We start from the raw sequence: 26,707 nt of genomic DNA, 5'->3' as shown, positions 1-26,707 counted from the left end.
TTTATTTTAAATAAAAAACAAACACTTTTTAATTATTATATTCTAAAACAGAGTTATTACTTAGAGAAGTGATTGCATTTTTTATACGCTGTTTTGTTTTAGCTAGTAAATAAAACGACAAATATGACATCCGAGGCGCAGTACAATTACGGGGACGCTTGCCAGGGCAGCAACCCCCAGCAAGCCTGCCCTCCCTCCCAACAAAGCTGCACTCCTCAGCAGAGCTGCACCGACTCCACGGAGTCCTGTTCCACTCCGCAGCAGACGCAAGTATCCGTTTCCACGCCCCTCTCCTCCCACAACGCTTCCGAGATCAACCTCAACTTGAGCACCTATGACGTGGCGAAGACGAGCTATGACGTCACAAACATCGCGCACCGCAAGCTGATGCTCGACCAGGCGCTCGTCAGGAATCACCAGCCCGAGGTGAACCACCTGATACAGAACCATCCCGCCGTGGGAAGCCATTTTCAGAGTGGAAACCAGCTTTCTCAAACGGCCAGTTTGCCAATAAACACGCGGGGCGACTACAACGCCGATTATTACGTCACAACAACAACAGTTAGTTCACTTGCAATTGTTATGAATGTTCAAAGAATAATAGTTTAGGTTTTATAAGTTTAATAAATAGCTAACTCTATTTGAAGTATGTTTTACATAGATATAAACTAATTTTTTTAAATTAAAATTTGTTTTTATGTTGAGCTTTTATATTAGTTAATTAGTAGAGATTATGTTTATTATAATATATAATACTTCAAAAATAAAAATTATATGGTTTAATGTTTTGCCACTAACTGCTAAGAATTATAAAAACACTAACACGTGTGCGTCAAACTAAGTAAAAAAGTAAATAATTAACTACCATTTTTATGCAAACCTATTTAAGATTTTACTTGAGAGTACTAATTTACAAGTTTGTATTTTTATACTTTCTATTGATCCTTTTATCTCGTGTTAATCGCATTATGAGCCTTCTGGAGGTCAATTAGTTAAAATATGGGGGTCAAAAATGAATTCGTCAATTTAACAAGCCTTGCTAAGGTGGTTCGCGGTATAAACTTGCTGGAAGTTGTCCAAATAATTCTATACGCTGCAAAGCTAGCAACAAAGTGGATCAAGTCGATGCTCGTTTAATTCAATCAACAAGTAATCTACTTGCATTTATTTTTATCGTTATCTATTAGTTAGTGGTTTTTAACTTAGCAGGCACATCATAAGTCGTTTAGTGAAGAAATAAAAGTTTAAATACTTGAGTTAACCTATTTAAATACGAACTGTTAATAAAAATGTCAACAGTAGTACCTGTAACTGTAAAATTATATTCTAATAAACGCTTATTTTTAAGTATTTAATTAAGCTTATTAAATTGTATGCAGAAAATACAAGCTAAATGGTCAATAGAAAGACTTTAGTAAACAAAAAAAGTTTATGAAGCAAAATTGAAAGTTAGAATAAACTTTTAACAACTACAGCTAACTTTTTTATTTAAACTGCGCCGCATAAAAATTCGAATTAAACACAACAGTTGCTACTTATACTTTCTTTAGTGGCGTGCAATTCGATCACGCAAATCTCGATTGAAATCAAAAGGTGACTTGCTTGACGTTTATTGAAAATTTATTTGAAAAATGCCACACAGTTTTGATTTGTAGAAACTAAAGTGCTTCAACAAACAGATTGCGATGGGAAAGGTTTAGCTGTTTAAGTCGTTATTTCAATGACTGTAAACACTAAGTGATCGACGCTATACGTAGGTATTGATATTTAGAATAAACAGTTAGTAAACACTACTGTGCTTTTAAAAGACAGTTAGCGTAGAAACGTGTCAAACTTACTTGTTTTGTTCAAGCCAGTTAGTTGTACACTATTATGATAAGTAACACTTTAAAAACATGATATCTATTAAGTGAGTGTATTCGCATTAGCATGAGAACGGCAGCACTGCAGTAACATTAATCGAATTACCGAGATTAGATATGAATTAAAATTCAATTACTACTTCATTGAGTTGGAGTCAATTTGTTTTGATGTTAGATTATCAATTAACGTAAGACTCGAATAACTAACTAACAACGAAAAGGTTAACTTTTTTTCAAACTAATTTAAGAATGGCATTGTTTTAAATATGGTTGTTTAACAACGTGTTTTAATACATCAGTTAAACAAAAACATTTAATCTATAAAAGTACTTTATAAACAGTTTTTTTAGTCAGTTTTGTAACTTCTATAAAGTTAATTCATGGTTATGACACAACTTAACATTTTTATTTATAACGTAAACCATAATAATAATTGACATTCTAACTCAAGCTTAAACTCTCAAAAATTAAACACGCAAACATTAGTACCAAATGATACAATACACAATGCTGACAAGTAACTGAGCAACGATTGTTTTAAATATTGAGTATAAATCAGCACATAAATGACCGAGCCAAACTTTATTGGACCGAGTTGGTATGAGCCGAAGTCTCTGCCAACCGAAACATATGTCGTTATGTTACAGTTGCGTACAGCTCATGTAGCCGCAATGTTGTTATTCATTTGTTTTAAATTGAGTGTTAATACTAATGAGCTTGGCGATATAACCCCATTGATTTTACTATTGTGTCGCCTGCCAAAAATTACCCTAATTTTGACACTTTTGTACAATAAATAACTTTATTTTCATCGCAGTATATGCAGAAAAATAACTCAACTGTCAAAATAATTCTGCGATACATGCTATATTTAGTTAAATTTGAAAATGTTATGATAAATCAATAGGTAAATGTTTCGTATTTTTAACGATTTACGTAGAAATTTTAACGATAAATGTTTAATGTTAACCTTTTTTAATTCGTTTCTTTTCGCTGTTTATGTATCTACACTTTTTTAACACTTAGAAATTGTACAAAAACAGAAGCGTATGGTTATATAGTTGTTTACTTTTTTTAAATACACATTCTACGATAAAAAGTGTCAAGGTATTATTTTTTTGAAGATAGTTACGGCTTAGTGCATGTGAAACAACCTTGTTGTCAGCTACATGTTAGAAAAACAATTAATTAAAAAAAAAACTAATTAAATACGCATCACCTAAATCATAATAAAGTTTTATTTATTACACCAACAAGAGACTAATTTAAAATTTCTAATATTGCAACTACTTTTGTTTTTCTGATTACTTCAAACAGTTTTTAATTAATATTTTGGTGATATCGTTACTACTATTTAAAATCATTGTTATTTTTCATAGAAAAGCGATAATTCCATGGCTTAAAAAACAAATTTAATATTTAGTTGATTATGACAATTGTTAATTGAAACAAAATAGTTTAAGAAAATTTACGATCGTCGTTGAAAGTATTTTAGACTTTTTATATAAATTACTATATTTTTAAAATTACTTGATAAGTTTTAAACATTTGTTTATTTTCAAAGTTAAAAATAAAAATATTTTACAATATTTTGTAGGCTTTAACACCGTTTAGCTTTTGACAAACCTACAAGTGTAGATGATATAAGTTAATTAAAATTTCATACAATGAAAAAGAAAAGGGGTTTCTAAATTGTTAAAATCTAAGACCAAGAATATATTTTTATATACTCGAACTTAAATTTTTCTTTCAAAATCATGATGAACAAAAAATTACCGCTCGCTAGCTGATGCTATTGAATACAAATTAATTAGATTTTTATCAAAAAGCTTGAATTATTTTATTTCTTTAAATATCTGATTCTTTTAATAATTGTAATACAGAAGAATACAGTTAATCTTGTTTTATTAAATATACTTCTGCATTATGTTCCAAGATAGACAATTGATACATACTACTTTCCTTCTTCTAAGATAATGTAGTAGGTAATGCTTTCGTGTGCGAATATTTTATTGACCAGTTGTGCAAGAGTTGTCATAAATTTTAAAATAGTTTGCACAATGTTAAAAATATTTGTAGTTGTTAATTTTGTTTAACATAAGCTTTATATATTAGAATAAAATCTAACATATTTTTATCAGTAGTTTTTTCTTATAATCTTTACAATACTATTTTAAAAAACATAGATTATTATTTTACAATAAATATTTTACTGGTATATTTAAAGTCTGACTGTTTTTATTCTTAAGTCACTTAGTGTGCATATCATAATCTTACGTATTAAAATTAAGAAATACTATTTTAAAAAGTTTTTATTATTATTTTACGTTATAGTTTTACATAGACATAACTTTACAAAATTTAGTTTTTATAAAACTGAATTAATAGTAGTTGAAATAATGATTAAAAAAATAATAAATAAAGACTATTTTATTAACTATAAATTCTTTAAAATAAAAATAAAAATTAGTTTTTATAAGCCTAACAAATTATTCGTTATTTACTTTTTGTTTCTCAAGAAGTCTTTTGTTTAGTTAAAGTTAAAGTTTAACTAAATGATATATAAGGCTGTACAAAAGTAAATAATAAACTATACGGCTACTATAAACTCTTAAAACTATGTTAAAACAATTTTTAATTATTGTACATACAATTTTTACGTTACTTAATGGTAAAAAAATTAATTATTTTTAACGAAATAAAATGTATGCACTTCAGTACTTCAAAAATCCTTATTTATGTTGAATACCAAAACTGTCTATTTAAAAAAAAATGTACGTATAAATTTGTAAGTATACAAATATAAGTCTTATAACCTTTCTTTCTGGTAGATTACGACTACCTATCTTAATCAAAAAATAAATAAAGATGTAAGCGTTTTATTTTTCATAAAACTTTAAATAAACCTGATTTTAGGTTTTTAAATGTTTAAACGTGTTCTGATTATAGTTTAATATTTTTATAAAAAGTTTAGGCTTTCTTCGAAAAAGGACATTAACAGTAACAAGAAGGTCGATATAATAATAAAAAATATTTACATAGGCAAAAGCTAGTTTGCATTGCATAAGGTTTCGTTTTCTGTGAGTTTGGTATTAATTTGTATTAAAAAAAGAAGATATGTTTTTTACTCAACTATTTTTAAATAACTTAAATTTTTTGTTGTCTAGTTTTTGTTAACGATAGCCGTAAGAAGAAATTAATTATTACGAAACATTTAATTTCAAACGGAAGTTAATTTATTGTACTTATGATGTCATCAAATACATGTAACGATATCGTGATTTTTGTTTCATTTTACTTCAGTTGATAAACTTGAAAATATTTGATAACGTGATTTATTAAAATTTAAGTATAAACTTTTATCTTAAATCGTGTATTCTTATATGCAATCGTCAATCGACAGTATCAACTAAGGAAACATATTCGACTGAAAATTTTTAGATTAGATTTTTTTAACAATTAAATAAAATCAACAAAGTAATTATATTTGTGTTTGAATTTTCAAAATAGTTTGTATTATCAGAACTAAAACTTTAATGAAAAACAATTTTTTTTTTCGAGTTGCTATAAAAACACTCACAAATATATAAAAACATTCATAAAACCGTAAACTTCCGCAAAAGTCGAAGTATAAAACGAAATAAAGTTTATTAAAATGAACAATAAAGAAAGCGACTGAAAGTTATGGTCAGATACCTAATGTATAGAAAAAAATCACGGTAAGGCTATAAGTTTGTATTTTATTTAATAATTATAGTGTCTGGATAACTTCTTCAGAATTGAAACTATTTGTTAACAAGTACTAGTTAGTTTAGTTTAAAAAAAACTTTATCTTGAGGTTTTAATCAATAATTAATTAAAGGAAAAATAGTTCTGAGAGGTATAAATAATGTCCAGCAGTTGAAAGAATGATTCAAATTTTATGATATATATTAAAAACCCAAAAAATAAGTGTTTCTTGGTTTAATTTTTTAGAAATGGTATAAAAAAATTACAAATTTTTATAAATTGTAAACAAAAAAGGAAATTTCACAAACTATATTTTGAATAAATTTTTATGGAAATGTTTTAGGAGCAGTACTTATATATTTTTTGTATATCTGTTTAAATTTAATGAAAAAAAAATAAAAAATAATAAGTTTGTTTATATTTAAAATAGCACAGCTGCAAAAAATTTGTGAGAAAAAAAAAAATCAAAGTAACTGTTCTGATTGAAATTTCATTATTTGAAAAAAGCTATTTTTTAGAGTTTTACATTGTGCTTAAGATGATAATTGAATTTAGGAATAAAATAAATTTAAAAATCTAGATTTTTTTAACTAGTTCAAAGTGGTAGTTTAAATCTAGTTTTTTGATAGCTTTTACATATAAATTTTTAAAATTTTATTTAAATTTAATTTTGAGTTTAGACTTGAAGTTCATTAACCAGGATTTGTCCATTTTTTACTTGTTTAAAATTTTTGGTTTTTTGCAGTTTTAAATCAGGACAAGCAAACGTACCATATTTGGTAGATTTCACAAAATTCATGAGTTTTGATTGATTATCTTATTTCTTTTCAGTTTTGTATCCTGCTACTGAAGCTATAACAAAAAGTTATGGTTTTTTTTCAGTTTTAAATTTTATTCAGTTATTTAAAGTCCAGTTTTGGCAGCATCTTCAAAAAGATTTGTTTTTATTATTATTCAAATCATGTTTTCAGATGCCAAGTAAAGTTTTTTATACACGTTTTTTTTTTTGAACAAGGGTTGTTACTTTGTAAACTAATTAGAAAATCAAAAAATGTAAAATTAAAATAAGTTAAGCATTAGATTTATTTTATATTTTTCTTTTTATATAACGTGATAAAAAAAACTATTGACCCATAAAACCTTTAAACACGTTCTGTGGTAAAAAAAAGTTAAACCGACATACAAAGAGTAACTTAAATACTTGTAAACTGTCCAAGACAATGTTTGAACTTGGTTTTTAATAAAACTCATCCTAAAGAGTAACTTTATTGCCAAGCTAAACGATTTTTTATACGAAATACTAAATTAAGCTTCTTTTAATTATAGCTAGTTATGATATTTTGTCACTAATTTTCACTTAGTAATATTGTGTGAGGATAGTAGAAGTTTTAATGTTTAACAAGCGTTTACATTATCTGGTTAATTCACTTATGTCGCTATATACACTGCTGTTCATTAAATATTAAAGCCATTGCCTCATCAATATTTAGCTGCTTCTTCAAGAATTAACCAGCGACTTAAATTGCTTCGCATCAAGATGACCTTAGGTTTAAACTTGAGCGAAGGACGCCATTTTTGTTAAGTTGCTAGAAAAAATGCAATAATTTTCACTGACAGCACTACGGTGATAGTTAGTAATATCCTGCTTTAATTTACTAATATTTGTTTAGGTTGACAAATTTCTTCATGGTTTGAAAAGCAAAGCTTCAGCAAGCGAGCTAATTTGTTTCTACTATCCAGTTAATTACTTACAACCCTTGTTTATTGTGAAAACATTATGCTTCTATTGAGCTGTTTAGTAAATAAGCTTCACCCATGGTGTACTGACAACTTAAGTTAAGGTTTATTCCAGCGCCACAAGAATCAATAAAGTCACTGAAAGTTTATACTATTAAGATTTTTCTAATTAATGTTAGTTACAAGGTAAGCTTAGTTTTTGGTTTTAAATATCTTTTTGAAATCTGTCTTTAAAAAATATACGTAATGGAATTAACATAATTTGAAAAAAAAAGTTTTACTTTAAGAAAAAAATCTATAAAAGGCAAATACTTTTAGTTGAGTCAATTGTTGAAAATTATTTGTTTTAAAATTTTATTAATATAGTTTTGTACTGACATAGTACTGTTTTTAAAATTTACAGTGTTTAGTTTTTAATATACTGTACCTTAAATTCAGTTTTTTCGGTCTCTAAAAATTAGTACCACAATAGAGTTTTGTTGGTAATGTGTTAGGTCGTTAGTTTAAACAGTCAATATTTGAATAATTAGTTGAAACTTTAAACAAATAATTTTTTTTTTAACTTTTAACTTTAAGGCTATCAATAAGTGTTACAAACAAAATTGTATAAATGTGTACACGCAAAAGGAACTTGAGAGCAATCATAGTAGCGCAGAAAACTAACTAACCTACCCAACAGTCCTCACTTCTGCAACAAACTACTGTTTAGTGGTTGTTGGAATAATTGTTCAGTTTAACGTCAACACATTAGCGAGCTGCACCCCAGCACGCAGCTGATTGCCACAATTTATCGGAAACACATCGATATTCCAGCCCGTTGCTGCTTCGTTAAAATGTCGCGCAAACCTCTCTACAGATCGCGACTCGAACTCGGCTGCGGCGGCGGTACAAAAGCTCACTTGTCACTCAGTTGCCGCGAACATTTTATTTCGCTGCTGACTTGCAACCGATGATGCGATGCATTGTGTGATGGAAAATAGTTCAAATCGAAACGACATTTCAGCCTGAAGTTTTTTTTTTGTTTGTGGCCTCTGAAACTTTATTCTTTTGTATCACAGTGAAGCTCTTTCTGCTGAGCAGCTGAGCTAGTTCGCTGCTGCTTTGTTTCAGCGAAGTTTGCGTCCTTGAAATAGATGTTTTACGTAAAAAAACTGTTACTTTAGAGGCAAGCTAAAAGCTGTCAGGCATTTTTAAGTTCTAAAAACTGTACTTAATGAAGTAATTTATGTGATTATTAATTAGCAGAACAATTCTTATAGTTAAATACTTGAGAACATAAATTTTTCTGTATAAAAGTTAGCTAAAAGAAAAAAACATTATCAAAAACTTTTAAACATTTTACATCAATTAAAAAACATAACTGATAATTAAGTAACTGAAATAACAAATAAAAATTTGAACAACCAAGTATTGTACACAAGTACGTGTATTAATAAGTTATTTGTTTTTTAATAAAGTTTTAGGTATTTTTTTAATATAAATATATTTTCAAGTAGAATTATTTTATTGGATCGAAAAAAAAGAGTTGTTTATAATACTATTTAGTTTTTATTTTATGTGTGTTTAAATACTGACACTTATCTAGAATTTATAAGTATAGTGATAATATGAAAATAACTAAAATTTTTATTAATAAACTAAATAGCTAATTATTATTAACTCTTTTTGTTTTTATTAATGTATTTATTATTTAATAACTCAAGTTTGAGTTTCACCATTTTTTGTATCAGAGGAAATAATTTGTATATGCATTTAAAAGTTTTAAAGTTTTTTTTTTCTTTATTTAGGTTAGATTTACTTCAGCTCGTGAAATAATGAGTAATATTGTTTTGCAGAATCACTCTAGTACTTTCAAAATATAAAAATATTAGCATAGTCCTTAAACATAAGTTAATCATTTAACTCTGTTAAAAATTTATTCAGTTACAGTAAAAAAAAATGATTTTTTTTAGTATTTTTGTTGAGTATTTGATGCAGTATACTTTCATAAAACTAGTTTAATATTGCAATAAAGTTAGATTCGTCGTTTTTTATTAAGCTTAAACAACGAAAGTTTAACGTTGTTTGTTAGTTTTGTTATACTGAAATAAATGCAGGTGTAGAAAAATGTGGGAAAGTATTTTTGCATCGTGAACACAAATAAAAGTTTCCCCGCAACAATAAAAACAATCGGTGAAACAAGAGTCATAAAAATAAATTTCACACAAGCACTACTGAAATAAATTTTAATTGTTTTGATAACAACTTTTTATTGAAGCTTAGAAAATTTAAAAGCACCACCTTTGTTACATATTGCCACCTTTAAAAAAGCCGAGCTTTGAAGCAAACAACAGTAGCAACGTGACAATTACAAAATCATGACATTTGGGAAAAAAAACATGCGAAAGAAAAACGGAAGCCTAACACACGAAGCGAAAGTTGTAAATAAGTTTTAAGCTTAAAAACTCCTAACTCAAGTAAATGTTACGTTATAGCGAAAAGATGCGTCAAGGATGGCCTTTTTTTGTTTTCTTTTTTCTTGCGGACTTCTCAAACTTCGCTAAGTTCATTGAACGTTTCAATATTACTTGTTCGCAAAGGCTATCAAACATCATTATGGTTCAGACTTTGTTTTCTAAGTTATTAATTGAGACGTGCTAGTAAAGCAATTAGTTTTTTAAAAGTTTTGATAGTAAAAGTTAGCTTTTTTTTTCATAAAAATTTTGTTATGAATTAGAGTTATGGGAAAACATAATTTGTTTTTTATTAAAAGTTAAACTTAATTGATTTTAACATCAGTAAAAAAAAGATTTACTTTTAATACAACCTTAATAGAAACAAACAGCTAGTAAGTATTTTAGTTCAGTATTAGTTTTATAAATTTTTAATTTCTTTTTAAGTTAAGCGCAAACAATTCGCTGTTTAGTTAAAAAGTTTTCAAGAACTTCTTATTAGGTTATCTTTCAAACAAATTCATGTCAATATAAATAAATGGTACTTTACGACATGATGTCTTAATTCAAACTAAAAATAAAACTAGTTCGATCATATTAAAGTTTTGAAAAATTTTTGAACTAAAACAACTATAAACAAAAAATGTAGTTTTAGCCATGTTTATAGCAGTAAATCTCTAAGCGTGCAAAGGTGTGCATAGAAATTTAACTAAACACTTTTTTTTAAAACAATCGTAGTGCATATCGACTTGTACTCAAAAGATATTTTTTTTTACTTCTAACTATATTGAGTATTTTACTAACAATAGAAAACAACTAAAACAAAATAAAACAAATTTTGTTAGTAAAAGAGTAGTACATAATAACTTTTTTAATGAATATAGAGTTTTTTTCAGTAGTTTCTGTGCACAACTTTAAAGATTTTTAGGAACTACTTGTCTTAAAGTTTGTTGCATCATATAAAAACTTGTAAAAGTATTCATCAAACATAAGAAGTATTTACAATACTGATTAGTTTTAAGCAGTTAAAAAAGTATGACAATCGTAAGAAAAGTCGATTTTTTATTTTAGCATTCAGATTTTCAAATTAAAAGAGTTTTTATTACGCCCTTTATATAAATAATTTAAACAAATAGAATAAAAAACTATAAATAATGATGTGAAAGCTCAAAAATTTTAAGTAATTAATAAAAAAATTTAACTAATAACTCTAAGTAAAATTTTTAATTTAAGGTTAAAAATAAAAATTGTATATTGTTGTCAAATTTCTTTACTAAAATTATATATTTTATTTTTACATTAAAAAAAAACATTGATACTAATATTTTCATAATTTTGTTAATTTTAAGAGTTATTTACTAACTTTCTAAGAAATTGATTTTGTATACATTACTAATGTTTTTTCTTTACTTTTTTGATAGTTGTCTAAGTTTTCTTAAATTTTATACATATATGTTTTTTTTAAATTTTGAAGTTTCTTCAGCTTAATCAACTACATAATAAATTTAAAAAATTCAAAGTATTGTAAAACAAAACTTAATAAAACCTGTCTACAAGTGCATATATATAAATACTTAATTTAATACTTTTTTTTGTCATATAAATTTTTATAATTAACACACTTGATTTCAAATAGATTATATTCGTAAGAAATTTGACAAAAAAACAATCAAAAAGTACATATTATGACAACTTTGCCACAAAACTTCCCTATAACGTCTCATCAAGGCGGCATAGCTTGCAACAGCCCCTACATGACGTCATCGCCCCTCGAAAACCAGCAGATTTGCCCGTCTGACGTCATCAACGTCGTTCACAACCAGCAGCTGACGCCAACTAGCGGCGACGCGGCGGTCAGCATCGACGTGTCCCCGAACATGATCGGCCACTCGGTTTGCATGCAGGGAAATTCCCCGATCGACAACCGAAGCTCGGCCGGTTCCAACGTTTCGCAGCACGCGCACTTGTGCGAGCCGGCGAAGGGGTTGGAGGGGCGAGGCGCGAAGCAGTTCGATTACGTTTCGCACGAGCCGAGCAATTTGCTTTTTAACTACCCCACTGGCGACATGATTTCGCCGCAGCACCAGCACGATCACTCAGCTATTATGACGTCACAACAGGACGAGTTTCACCCGTTCATCGAGGCGCTGATGCCGCACGTCAAGTCGTTCGCCTTCACCTGGTTCAACCTGCAGGCGCGCAAGAGGAAGTTCTTCAAGAAGCACGAGAAGAGGATGACTCCGCAGGAGGAGAAGAGCGTCAAGGAGGAACTTCTGAGGGAGAAGATCGAGGTGAAGCAAAAGTGGGCGTCGAGGTTCGTTGTTTTAAATGAATTGCTGTTAACTAATATTAATTGAAAAATATAGTTTAGTTATGACTTGATGTTATGTATAAAAGAAACACTTTTCATCAGAGTTTACAATCTTTTTTTTTTTTAAACAAGTAGTAATAGTGTAAAAGGTTTAAGTAGACTTCATTCCAGATTGCTTGCCAAGTTGCGCAAGGACATCCGACCCGAGTGCCGCGAGGACTTTGTTTTGTCAGTGACCGGTAAGAAACCAGCGTGCTGTGTTCTCAGCAACCCAGATCAAAAAGGAAAAATAAGAAGAATTGACTGTCTAAGACAAGCTGACAAGGTATTTCAATTTGATAGTGATTAAGTTCCTTACAAAGTGTTTTGATGATAAAAAGACGCATTACTGGTTAATACAAGTTTTTAATTAATACTGTCGATAACTATTTTGTAACTTTTATAATAATTTATCAAATGTGTATGTATCTTATTCAAAACTTAATTAAAAAACTTTAAAATATAAACAAAAATCTCGTTCCAAACAACAGTTTAAAAAAACCTATAAGTATATACTTTTTTAACACAAAAACGAAGATTCAGCATACTTTTTGATTTTACGCTTTTAGAAGGCTTTAAAACATTTAAGTTTCAGAATTTTAAAACAACAAAAAATATCAAATAGTTATATTACAGCAAAAATAATTCAAAAATATAATTTTAGTACAAATGTAATTATTACTGTAAAATATAAATTATTTCGAATAAACGTTCTTTGAATCATAGGTTTATATTTTTACACATTTGAAAAACTTCATATCAAAAAGGTTTTTTTTTTCTAGTTAAACAAGCTTTTAAGTTTTAAGATGGCAACAAAGCATGTATTTCAAAAATAGTAGCTTTTAAAAAATAAGTTGTAGCTATAAAACTTGAATGACTGAGCAACAATGTCTTTTAAAATTTCAAAACTAATTAAACTAAACTATTATTCAATATTTTAAGCATATTTCAAACATTTAGTTAATAAATTAAAAAATATATTACTCTGTTTTAAAGTTCTTTCACAATAATTTCTAATAAAGAATTAGTTCATAATTAATTAACAAATCCTTGCAAATCTTCAAATCTCGCCTAATTAGCTTTTGGTATATACGGGGTCAAGAAAAAGTTTAACTTTCGATTTCGTTGTCAGCTGTGCGTTTTACAAAGCTTCGTCTTTGACTTAATGACGTCACATTCCACTAAAACAACTCAACAGACTAATTTGCCGAGATGAGTAGAAAATAAATATTTCTACGAGCATTGCAACTTAACTTAATCCGATTAAGCATGACCCCTTCCTTCTTATTAAACTTGGCAGGAATGTTTTTTGAAAAAAATTACTTGTTAGAACTAAGTTTTTTGTAATTTCCTTTCAAAATTAAGTTATCACGACAAAAAACAAGTAGTTCTGATAAACAGCTAGTTATTCCCACATGGACAGTTGTCATTTTCACTTACTGCAAACTTGTTGCTTTTTGATCGCTGCCTACTCGCTTATCCTACTGAGAATTGCTGGTCACTATGACAACTTTTTGACGTCACGTTGACGACTCACAAAATCGCCCTTCTAATTCGATTTGTCTCCTTTTTGAAAGCAGTACTGTCCCCATTTGCCGACTCGAGCGTGTCATTTCCACTGACATAAACCGTTCTGATTATCCAGACATGAACTTTTCATTGATGCTTTTGTTTGATTAATTACTTTGACACTGTTTGCACCTTAATAGAATTAATTTTATCATAATCTGTTTGCATTCTCTTTAAACTTATTTTGGGTGACTCTTAAGTTTATCTAGAAAATAATCATACAAAGTTTTTACTTTTTCTTAACTATTGCGTATAGCTTAAGCTGAAGTAGTAAAAACATGTAGAGGATTTTGAAACTTTTCGATAAAATTACGCTAACTTTGATGAAATGTTTCTTAAAAATCAAATGTTGATCGAGTTTTTCAATAAGTAGAAGTTTGTCAACAAATCTATAAGAAACAAACTATATTTCATTGATTAATATTTAAGTTTTAATAGCTAAAAAATTATTTTGTAAAAGTTGTTTAATTATAAAATAAACTTATCATATACTACACTGTAACTACAGTAATGCCCTTAAATATAAAACTAGTTATTTTATTTATGAATTATAAAAATGAGCAGTTAATTAAATTTTAAGTCTTTCAAAGATTTAGAATAAGTTGTCGATAAAAAGCAAGTTGTTTCGATAAAAAGCAAATTTGGTTTGAAAAGTTATTATAAGTTTAATTTTTAGTTTATTTTGAATTTTACTTACTTAAACAAAAGGTTTGGAGACTAGACCTAGTGATGATAATTCTGTTCAGAGGCTTACCTTTAGAAAGCACAGATGGAGAAAGGCTATGCAAAAGTTGCGGTCAAAACTCTGGATTATGTGTTCAACCTTTTCATATATCAGTCACAATCAAAGAACTTGACCTGTATCTTGCTAATTACGCAAAGGATGAAGGTTTGTTTTTGAACGACAAATGTTTTAACATATGATTGAGACAACCTTTAATAGTTAAGCATTAGAATAGATATATTTTAGCTTACAGTATAACAACAAACTTGTGTAAAAAAATTTTTAGTTAAATTTAAAACGAGCACGTCTATTTTTAATTTTTGATTCTTAATAATTTTTCTCACATTTAAATATATTTAAATATTTTATTTTAATAAAATCCTTAAAAATATTTTTTTTTTATCAAAAAGAAGAATCTAATTAACCCTATTGCAACACAAATTAAGTTTATATCTTTCTAAATTTAATCAAAATGGTGTACATAAAGCTACACTACAAAACATGTTTTATTATTTTTTTGTTGGAAAATTAGCTACTTCATTATATTTTGCTTTTAATAATATTGGTTTATACAGTATACAATATTACAAAAGCCTTACTTATCAATTTAAATACTTAAAATTAATTAAAAAACTTTTAAAAGGTGATTGTAAGTATTGAATTAAAAATACTTTCAAACCTTATCAACATGTATTAAACTATTTTTCAGCGTAAGTTTCAGTTTGTGTATTTCTTAGGTTTAAGATTTAAACAGACTTTTTACTTACATTATTTTTCTACAGTTATTAAATCTAATAAACTTAAAATTTAAAAAGGTTTTTAATTAAACAGAGTCATCAGACGGACGTGATGACGAAGATACTTTAAAAGAAGATATTAGTAAAGGTTTTAATTTAATTTTACTATTTTATTTATTGTTTTGAACCAAGTCCAAGACACTGACTTTTTGATTTTTTATAGACAATAATAAAGTTTATTTGTTTTTGTTTAATTTTGTTAAAAATTAATTAAATAGGTGTATATATATAAGTATTTTTTTATATTAGCAATTGAACTGTAATACCAATTGAAAGCTATAACTTCTACATTTTTTTTAATTAAACTATAAATTAAAAAACAAAAATAAATATTTTTTAGTCATCGGAGGCTCGCCATGTTTTAGAACATCGGGTGTTTTTGGTGTAAAAGAAATATACAGAGTTGCAAAACGTAAGTAGTTAAATTTTGTTCAACAGTTCTATACATCAAAATGACTATATAAAGCAGTTTAATACAAAAAAAAAAAAATAAAATAATATTTATTTTTTAGTTCAACACTTTAAAGTTAAAAAAAAAACTGTTTAGTTTTCAAAAGCTTGAAAAAGTAATGTATTGCCTGAAAAAAAATCATTTCACTTTTTTTTTTCAACCATATTTATAAACAACTCTAAAAAAATTAAAATATGTTTTAATGTTTCAATGCAGTGTTTCCTACAAAATGTAAATTATATTAATTAACATTAACAACATTTACTGAAAAATGTTAACTGAACAAAAACAGCCTTAAAAAAAACTCACACTGCACAGAGCCCATTTTGACCGGAGATATGCACAGCTTTTCTATTATTCCGAACCCTGCCGACTCTTACTACTACTCTCACCATCATCATCACAACAATGGAAGAGTCGCAACTACTTTGTTCGACCACAACACCAGGCACAATGCAAGGTTTGAAAATAAACCATAAACAAATAAAGTGTTATACAACAATATATATTCAGTATTACCAGCAAAAATAAATTAGTCTAATAAGTAAATTTTTGTGACTTACAAGTTTGTAAGCTAAGACAATAACTTAAGGTTGTTCAGTAAGTTAATTTTAATATATGTTTTTTAGCATATAAAATAGAATATTGTTAATCATAAATAAAAACTTTGTTTCAAGCAAAGTTAGGTTTTTTGAATAAAATTTGAACATAAAACTAAACAACTATCTAAAGAAAATTATTGAAACACCGTTTGTACTTAAAAGTTGTCTAAAGTCAATGTTTTTAATAATACTTTATATCTTAGTTAGATTATTGGAGCACTACTATTGTACAACAGGTTTTATGTATGACTGTAATATACTATTTTCAAACCTTTATTTATGTGCTTAAAATCTATACTTTTTCAATTAAAAGTTAAATAGTTTTATCAAAATCGTATTTCCACAGTCACTCACAGCCGAAACGTATGAAGTCGTCAGCAAGCTCTCAAATGTCCACTGAGGATGCAAACGGGCTCGACAACGGTGCAGCTAACGACACGGCAGCGGCAAACTCGAGTTTCTACAACCGACCTCACCATCCTTGCGGAACATGGCATCCTGGTAATTTTTTACTTAAATTAGTGTTCTACAACGAGGTTTAATTTAAAAAAAAAAATTTCTATAATTTTAAAACTAGCCATCGAGTTTTTTATGTTACAATAAGCAAAGACGAAACAATAAAGCTAAAGTAAAGTCTTTTAATGGTTTAACCGTTTTAGTAATTTAGAAGTAGTTTTGGTATTGTTAAATGTTAGAAAGCTGAGAAAATCATTTAGTTAGATTTTAATTTGATGATGAGTTTTAGAAACGGTAAACTTTTAGTGTTACAACGAAACACTCTTATGTTAAGCTTGCGATTTGCAACCACACATTTTCAAACTAACAATTTTCAGGTAGTGGAAATGAGATATTTCAGTCAGCTGGCAATCCTTCGGCCGGCCATGTAGCTCATTTTCCAAGATTGCAAGGTTAGAACATTAAATTTTACAAATAACATCGCAAAACACACTTAAAATCAAAAAATATACTACTAATCTTGATGAATTATGTTTTAAGTTTTATAAAACAAAAACAAGTATTTTAAAATAACGTTTTAAAACTTTTTAGCATACGATTACTTTTATTACATGACGTCAATAAAACTAATTTAGACATAGTTCAACATAAACAATTGGATTCCTAAAACAGTGTCTTATTTTGACAACAACCTAATTAATAAAAATTTAGGATCACACGCTGCTTGGCACACAGTTCACCCGTTTCCCTACTCACAATCGTTCTACCATCCGAACCAAGACTTCAAAGAATTCGCTCAGCTGGCCTGCTTATCCGCAGAAGCTGCTAAGCACACAGCTCCGTCGCAGGTATGAAACTTTTAGTAAGCATATATACACTAGCGTTGTTTTGTTTATAAGGTAAATAACAGCGTCAAATTAAAAAGAAATACTAACGGTTAAAAAAAAAAAATTGATTTTGTTTTACTGAATGAAATAAATAAGTTTTTAAGCAATATAACTAAAGTTTATTTTTTTAAAACTGCAATATTTATTATACGCAGTTATTATACGTAGTATTTACCAAACTTCAGTAGTTAATACTATTTTTTGAACTTAAATGATTTGTTTAGGTGATTAATTTGTTTAATTTAAACGCTATAAGTTTTTTTTTCTGGTCTATTTTTTAAACTTACTATCAAAATGTAAGTTACAAAAAATAAATAGATATTGTCTTACCGACCTCATGGTATGCCATTTGGCTCTCCGGCCGCTGCTTTAGCCCAATCAACTTCAAGGACAGTCCAGCAAATGTCTCGACAGAACCCTGGACTTGAGACCGCACCTTCGGATGCATGGCCTCAAGTAAGTTTTTTATTCGTATTAACTAGTTGAATTCTTACATATCGAAACTACAATTTTTTAATAATAAATGTATGTTATTTATTTTGGATTTTTAAAGACAGCTTAAACACAAAAACTGATAGCTAAAGTCTCAGATTTAAAAGACTTGGGTATCGGTAGAGAAATTAAACACAGCTTTTATTTATGCTTTGAAAAACCAACTTAACTTTTTTAACAGATTCAACAAGTATCGTGACCTTTATAAACAAAATAAGAAAACAGTTAGTTATTATTGCGTTGTAGCATTACTACGCAAATGAAAAATATTTGGAACATAAAGGTTTTACTTAAAAATATTTCTGTTTTTGAAGCATATAAACGAAGTTTAATTGCTTATACTCATTACCTTTCATTCTTCTAGTTTTAAATCAGTTTTAAAACTTTCAATCAAGATCCACATACTTTTTATGGTATTATGATTTTTCTTACTTCGTTTGCGTAGTGTTAACATGGTTTAAAAGCTAGGATGTTTTGAATCAATCATAAAGTAGCACTGTTTTAATCGTGTTAAAATATTACTATTTAATTTAAAGCTTTCCTTTATCTTCATTATTGTTTTTCTGCTGCAATTACATCATGACGACTAAACTTTTTACGGTCGTTTACTAAAATCGTTTCGAACAATTCTTCAATTGATTACTTGTGCTTATTCTGAGTCTTTTTATAATAAAAAATACTAGTGTTGTTCTTGCGTTTTATTGAATGAATAATTTACTGTCTATCCCGTAAGTTAGTATGTAGGTTACGTAAAATAAATAAGAACCAGTTTACTTTAAAATTTATACAAGTCTAACTAAAAATTAATAATAATTTTGGAATAACTTTTATTTATATTTAAGTTTATTTTTATTATATGTGTTAAAGAATAAGTAGACCTACTTATAAAAATCGTACATATAGCTTAAAAAAACACATTATTTTTAGGCATATATATTATAACTTACTCATATGCTTTGTATTGATTAATCAATTAAAACAACTTATGAGACGCTAAAAAACTCTTAAAATAATTAAACTTTCTCGTTAATTTAAGAATGTGTAAAAACTGTTCAGTATGTATAAAAACATTTAGTTTTAATTGTTTTCGAGACATTTGTATATATGTTTGTACCTTTGTATATATTGAATTTTTTTTTTAACATTTAAAAAACTAATCAAGTAAATTCATAAACCATGAAAAACTTTTTCTAAGGTTTTCTAAATAAATTAGATTTGTAAAAGTTCAATCAACTAGTAAAAACTAACCAAATTAAATACAGAAAATACTTCAACCCAAACTAACTAGTCTTGGTTTTACGTAAATAATTTCTAATAACTTAAAAAAAAGTTATATACAGTGAAAAGCAAAGTGATGCAACCCTTGCTTAGAAAAGTCGTTTCATTTTCATTAAAAGTATCTATCAACTACAGTTTATTATACAAAAAGGCATTTTTTAATTGAAAGAACAGAGTTAAAGTTGTGTTTTTTGTAAAAATAAAAACGTTAATATAACTAAAAAAATATGAAACAATATGTCTTAAATTTTTTAAATTTCAAAACATAGTTAACTTAATTCAACAGCAGTTTTTTAAAGTATTATATGTTATATTTATACATTTATACATGTCCTTTAACTTTATAAAGTTAAAAAAATATGCAACTGGTCTATAAATTTTGTTTTTGTTAAAGTGCCTATTTCTACTTTAACACCTACTAACTTAATTTAATTAGTTAATTTGACTGTAAGTTGCTCATAATATTATAGATTTTTTTCACAAAATTAGCTTTATTTCAAATATTACAGACAAGTTATAAGAAAAGCTGTGAACTTTTATTTTTACAATTTTCCTGAAGTGTATGGATGTAAACAAAAAACATAACTGCGAACGTAAATACATTTATTAATTTAATTTATTTACAAAATAAAAATTTAATGATTTTAAAATTCTAACAGTTAAATGTTCTAAATAACTTGAAAAATCTAAAATAACTAGATAATACAGTAAACAAGCATTTTTTTTAGAATTTACACTATTTAAAAAAATGAAAAACTAGAACTTAAAAAAATAGTCTTTTATTTAAAAAAATTTAAATGTTCTTTTTTCACGTTTTTTACAGTTTTAAATATTATAAGTTTAAATATTATATTTAGGCATAGATTTTAAATATAAATTATTGTCGTTATTTAAGATATAAAAAATATACTTTCACAGTTTAAATTAACTTATCAAAGTTTAACAAGTTGTATTAATTAAATGTGAATTTTGTCTATAACAGTTTAAATAGACTAAAACATAATTGTTAAGTTATTAATTTTGTCGCAAATTATCTTAAGTATAAATTAAGTTCAAAAAATGTTTGATAGATTTTTGATTATTTTCAAGAGTTGTTACTGTATTAAGTGCACAATAAGTATTTAACATTGTTACAACTTTTTTAGCGTGTATCACAAGCTTTTAAGTTTTTATATTGATAAAAAACTAAAAATTATTATTATCAGTTATAAATAACAAATAAACATATATGAATAATAGAAAAATGATGACAGCAACTTTTCTTAACCTTGAATCATTATTGACCAAACAAAAAGGGGTCAAAATTAGGCAAGAATGTTCAGTCTTATTACAATATGCTTTAAAACTATCTAAAGTAGGAAAATTTTCATTTTTATTAAACTTATGTTAAAAAAGTTTTTTTTTACAATTATGTTCTTTCTTGGTGTTAAACAATATAAAAGATAGAACAAAAACGAGTCAAATTACAAAAAGTTTTAGTAAGCAAATATTTTTGAAAAAATATGGCCAATCAAAATCAAGCTTCAACCAGACTTTTTAAACACATTTAGATAAAGTACAAATTTAAAAGATTTTAATATTAAGAAAGATAGTAAAAATAAAACATGAATAGAACATGTTAGAGTTATTGTTAATAAATTTGAACACGATCAAATTTCAAGGCTTTATTTAAGAAGGTAACAGCTAGTTTTTAGAATAAAAAACCCTTAGAATACAACTTATATCTTGAAATAAAAAATTACCATTTGTATGAGTTAGAGACAATATAGCTTAATCTGTAATGATGATTATTAAAAAATATACTTATTGTTAGTCTTTAAAACGAGCATTAAAAATAACTTTTAGCTGTTGTTTATTGTATTACCTTAATTCGTTTTTATTTTTCGCGTTTTGGTTTAAAATTTTTAGCATTTAGGCTTTTGACCATTTTGTTGTCATTTTATTATCAACCTTAGTGTTCTACGAGTTTCTTATATAGATTAAATCGACAGTTCTGTTATAAAGTTGATATAAAGTACGTGTTTTTTGATCGTACTAATGTTGAATGTTAAACCTCATTTCTATACAAGGTATTATTTAAACAAGGACTTAATAAGAAAAATTGTAGAGTAAATTATCAGTGTTAAAACTGTCACAGGTGATATTTTTTGAAATGTTTTTCTTTGAACGAATTTCGTTTTTTGGAAATATAGTACTTTTTTCAAAGTATACGTAACTCATACTTTTTATTTTGTCTATAAAAAAAGTAACCGAATTAAAAACTTTTTTAATTAGGGCTTTAAAAAAATAAAAGCTTTGGAGAACTTGAGAGAATAAAAGTTAAAAACGGTTTTAATTGAATAAAAAATTGTAAAATAAAAGTGTTATATTATTAGAATAATTTTCAATTAGCAAAATCGGCATTTTTATCTTAAATTTAAGACATTAAAAACTGACGAGAAAACTTGTACATGAAAACTTAAAAAAATAAAAAGTTTTAAATATAAGTAGAAAAAACTTTTGACTTCTCTAATATCTTAGCTCTTTTAGGAATATTTGTTACTAAAACTCATCAAGATCTATTCTAAAAGAGCTAAGAAGAAACAAGACTTATGAAAAAGAATTCTGTCCTTAACAACAAAATACAGGTAATCTAAAAACCTAAACATGCCAGTTATAACTTGAAATTTGATGTAAGCTCTTTCGGTAAGACTAAGGAGAGTTAAATTACCTGACGAAATATGTTACTTAGGCAGTGGCTATGAAAAAAAAGCATTTTCTCTGGCCAAGCAAAGCAATTCATTCTTTGATTTTTTTAAACAAACATATTTTTTGTATTATGTAATTATTTTTTTTTAGCTTTTAAGTTTGTCATTAGTATATTAGTCAACTATTTTTTTACTCTCCCTTATACGAAAAAAAAGTTTACAATTAGTAGTTTATCCGGTAAACATTTGGTAGTTTAAGCGATACACATTACATAGTTTTGACTTAATTCCTATTATCACTTTAAAAATTCTAAAAATACTATGTTTTGTACGTACATATAAGATTAAGTTAAATAAGTCTAGATGAAATAGAAAGCATTTAAAAAGTTAGAGCTGTGTTAAATTTTGTCGTTAAATTTTTTGAAACAATCAAAAAAAAAATTCGAGGTCGTAATTTTATCGACCTTAAAAGGTGTACACTTCCAATACTTGACGGTTTCTAATATTTTAGACGAAATATCAAAAAAAACTACCCTTAGTAACCAAAAACTAACTAAAGTCAGCCTGAAATTGCTTTTATAAAGTTTTTTTTAAGGTATCAAGAGCATTGATATAAATATACTTCTTAAATGTATTAAATGTCTTTTTTTTTTCTTTTTAAAATCTACACTCTAAATTATCATGTTATATCTTTGTTCAAGCGATCAAACTTATAATAAAAATTGTAATATCAGAATTAAACTAACCACAAAACTGAAATAATTGTTAAACAGAGGAAATCCATAACACAAAGTAGATAAAATTAATTAAAGAACATAAGTCAACAAATCAAGAAAACTTTCTAGTTTATATTAGCTGTGTCTCATTGAAATTCTGACAAAAACAGAACTCAAAGTTATTAAAAAACAGAAAATTGTCTAAATTAGCCTGAGTTTACCTGGGTTGTTCGAAAATTCCAAATTAGGCAGCCTGAGTATGTAGCAATAAATACATTAGTGTGGTAAAAAGCGACTTAATTTTAACCTTAAGCCGTTTAAAAAGTTATAAATAAATTTTTTCTTGGCTCTTTTTTGTGCACATCAACACTTATATTAAAAAAAAAATAATTGTCTTCGCAGTAAAACATTTAGGTCTCTTACTGCTGATCTCAAAATGATCTCAAAATTGCAAACTTTTCGATAAATGGATGGTGCCGTTTTTAAAGAATCTTTTTTTTTTTGAAAGTAGCTAAGATTTTTATCAACAGTTTTAAAATAGTTTTTCCTTTTAAGTTCAAAAAAAAATTTAGGTGTTTACTTTTTAGGTGTTTTGTGTAAATAAAAACTTGCAATTGCTATTATTTTAATTTAAATAGTCCTACTTCAACGACAGTTGTTCAAAAATATTTTTTCAAAGCTATCAAACTACAAGCTAACTATACTTTAAAATAAATATACGTAAAATTAAACATTTAATAAAAATTATAAAAAAAAAATATGAAGTACCGAGAACATTTTAAACTGAAAAGAATTATTTTATCAAAATTTATCAGGTACGTGTTTAATTATTGTCAAACTAGTAAACAGCAAATAAAACGTTATCAACAGTAGTGTATATAAAATGTGAAAAGTACACTGATATTATTTCATATTTAATTACTAACTTAATAAATTTAAAAATCATTTTTGAGTTGTTGAACTCGTTTATTATATTTAATCCTTAAAAAAGTCTTTTAAACATCCTTAAGTAATTAAAAAAGGGATTTGCTGAATTTGATAAATAGACTCATAAGGCTTACATAAGCTTTATCCTTACTAAACAGTTTCCCGATTTTTCAAGTGTGATCTTTCACACTTTCTAAGATTATTTACTTTTTTGCTTTGTATTATTTTTTTATGCATAATAGCAAGTTAACATTTAACGACCAATATTTTGTTCTATAAATTCTTAATGCAATAAAACTTGTTTTAATTAAGTACACTAAAATACGTTTTTTACGTTATAAGGATTTTCTGAAAAAAACGTTAAACTTGTTTTAAAATTGTTTTTATAAAAATCTTTCACTGTAATTTTACCAAGTTATTGTGAATTAGTAACATTTACAAACCAATCAAATATAAAGTTAAACTGTTTATATTAGTAGCATTTATGTAACGAAAGTCTTTATATTTAAAATATAAAAAAACATTAAAAACTAAACTGTACATTTTATAAGATTTAAGTTAAACGTGCTTAAATATTTTTCATTAAGTTTTACTATTTTATATTTTAAGTTATTTTAAGCTTTAAATACTCGATCCTCAACTTAATAATCAATGAGTTTAGTAATAATAAGTTTAGTGCAAAAATAATCAATGAGGTTGAAAATTTTTTTTTATTATAGAAAATTAAGCTACTACTGCAAACTAAATAAAGTTTAATATCTACTTTTAAAACAATAATATGTTTCTACTTTGTTTTTAAAAAGTTTAAATATTTTTTTTGTATAAAAACACAACCATTTCTATAAACTTATACCCACTGTTTTGCTTAATAAAATCAGTGAGAAAAATTTGAAGTTATAATTTAAGAATAACAGCAGGTAGTAAGTTTAAAAAAAGTATCTGAAAGAAAAATAATCTGCAAATACTTACCTATGAAATTTAAAAAGACATTTAATTTAATGGAAAGTTTTAATAGTTCCAAATACTTATAATTTAATTGTTTACTTTCAGTAGTAAAATTTTTAGACACATACATTTTATGGGAACGGTTCACTTTTGCACGAGCGTCACTTTTGCACGAGGGGACACTTTTGCACGGCGACTCTTTTGCACGAGCGTCACTTTAGCACGAGGGGACACTTTTGCACGGCGTCACTTTTGCACGGAGGGTTACTTTTGTACGAGGGGACACTTTTGCACGGCGACTCTTTTGCACGAGCGTCACTTTTGCACGAGGGGACACTTTTGCACGGCGACACTTATGCACGGAGGGTCACTTTTGCACGGAGGGTCACTTTTGCACGAGGTGACACTTTTGCACGGCGACATTTAAAATTTTTTTTTTATATTTTTACTTGAATAATATTGGCTTTTAAACTTAAGTTGTTTTGAATACATAAAATGTGGTAGTTTTTTAATGAAAATTTAATGCAAAGACTTTGTTTAAAGTTTTACGTGGAATAATATAATAACGTACCACAGTTCATTAATTTATATTTTTTAGCTTATATTAAATAAACTAGATGAATACACATTTTTAATTTCCAATAAAAACAGTTTTGAATACATTAAATAAAAATAATCTGAATTTTGTTACTTTTCAAACAGGAAAATAAATTTAATTTAGTAAGGCTTTAGAACTTTTGAGTATTATTTTTTACTTGTTTTCTCTTAATGTTATAATTAGCATTATATAGTTGTTGAACAAGTACTTTAAGTTTATTTTAATTTCAAACAATAGTTAAATTCAAAACAAAGATTTAGTTAGTTTAAGAAGTGTAAAGGTATTTCAGATTTTACTTGTTGTTTATTTTTATTTTTTAATTTAGCGTGAGAACAAAAAAATAAATAAAATAGCGCATTTTTCATGGTTTAAACTTAGATTATTTCATAACAATAATGTTGCATGATCATGATAAGTCAATGAGAGAGTAACATTTTGAAGTTTAAACTTATGTTCATCAAAAGTATCAAGAGATGCTTACACCAGCATTCCATGATCATGAAATAAGCCGATGAGAGCCTAACGTTAATGTCCTTGGAGCGTTAGGTTTTTATTTATGTTGTTAGTCAATGCATTTAAATACTTGATTTTGATCGTTCTACATCAAATCGTAAATCAATATAAGTTTGTGATTAAAATTTTGCTTTTTATGTTAACCTATAAATCTTATATCAAATTATGATTTTATATTTGTGATAATAAATAAACTAAATGTGTTATTTTATCTTTTATTTATGTGTCTTCCAGTTTAAGTGGTCTAGGTTTTGATGCCTAGGTTTATCATATGAACTATAAACTTGTAACCGTATAGTAAAATATATAAAAAGGCATAGTTGTTTATTAATATATTAAAATTCAAAATAAACTAGAACAACTTACTTACATTTAAAGTATTTGTTATCCTAGTTTCTAAATAAATTAACTTTATTGTCCCTGGTATGAATCTTTTATAAATAATTTTATCTTTTCGTTAGTTTGTTTCTAACATTAACTTTTACTGTTTAAGATTTTAGACCTTTCATTTTTTGCCATTAGTATAGGTATAATATAAAATTTTAGTTTTCAGTTTCTTTTTATGTTACAGACTCGGTACGGTACTAGCTAAAAAAACTTTTAATCGGCCTGCATGCAAAATTGATTTTCCGTGCGAAAAAGTCATCGAGCCAAAATGTCGCTTTGCAAAAATTTTATCGTAAAAATGTGACGTTGTGCAACAATGCTGCCGTAAAAAATTGTCATCGTGAAAAAATGTCGCCGTGCAAAAGTGTCTCCTCGTGCAAAAGTGACCCTCCGTGCAAAAGTGACCCTCCGTGCAAAAGTGTTGCCGTGCAAAAGTGTCCCCTCGTGCAAAAGTGACGCTCGTGCAAAAGAGTCGCCGTGCAAAAGTGTACCCTCGTGCAAAAGTGACGCCGTGCAAAAGTGTCCCCTCGTGCTAAAATGACGCTCGTGCAAAAGAGTCGCCGTGCAA

General features: G+C 26.9%; 1 protein-coding gene across 1 annotated transcript; it reads left to right on the top strand.

Annotated features, from left to right (window-relative positions):
* Positions 1–106: 106 nt before the first annotated feature.
* Positions 107–18,778, top strand: LOC145841040 (nuclear factor 1 A-type-like). The gene is made up of 12 exons (XM_082948398.1): positions 107–561; positions 11,881–12,074; positions 12,243–12,396; positions 14,388–14,568; positions 15,235–15,288; positions 15,541–15,612; positions 15,970–16,111; positions 16,600–16,754; positions 17,087–17,161; positions 17,421–17,557; positions 17,915–18,052; positions 18,270–18,778. Exons 1-12 carry the CDS (start codon positions 124–126, stop codon positions 18,285–18,287), a joined length of 1,758 nt encoding a protein of 585 aa, XP_082804524.1. The 5' UTR covers positions 107–123; the 3' UTR covers positions 18,288–18,778.
* Positions 18,779–26,707: the final 7,929 nt, after the last annotated feature.

Source organism: Thalia democratica, chromosome 7, assembly GCF_965202585.1.
Source record: "Thalia democratica chromosome 7, ktThaDemo2.hap1.1, whole genome shotgun sequence".
Lineage (NCBI taxonomy): Eukaryota > Metazoa > Chordata > Thaliacea > Salpida > Salpidae > Thalia > Thalia democratica.
Note: the sequence above shows the minus strand (reverse complement) of the source record. Positions and strands in the feature narration are given on the sequence as shown.

Coding starts and splice junctions, on each gene's coding strand:
- LOC145841040 (XM_082948398.1), top strand. CDS start 124: ATGACATCCGAGGCGCAGTACAATTACGGGGACGCTTGCCAGGGCAGC. Junction 562..11,880: donor ATTACGTCACAACAACAACA/GTTAGTTCACTT, acceptor ACGTCACAACAG/GACGAGTTTCACCCGTTCAT. Junction 15,289..15,540: donor AAAAGAAGATATTAGTAAAG/GTTTTAATTTAA, acceptor AATATTTTTTAG/TCATCGGAGGCTCGCCATGT.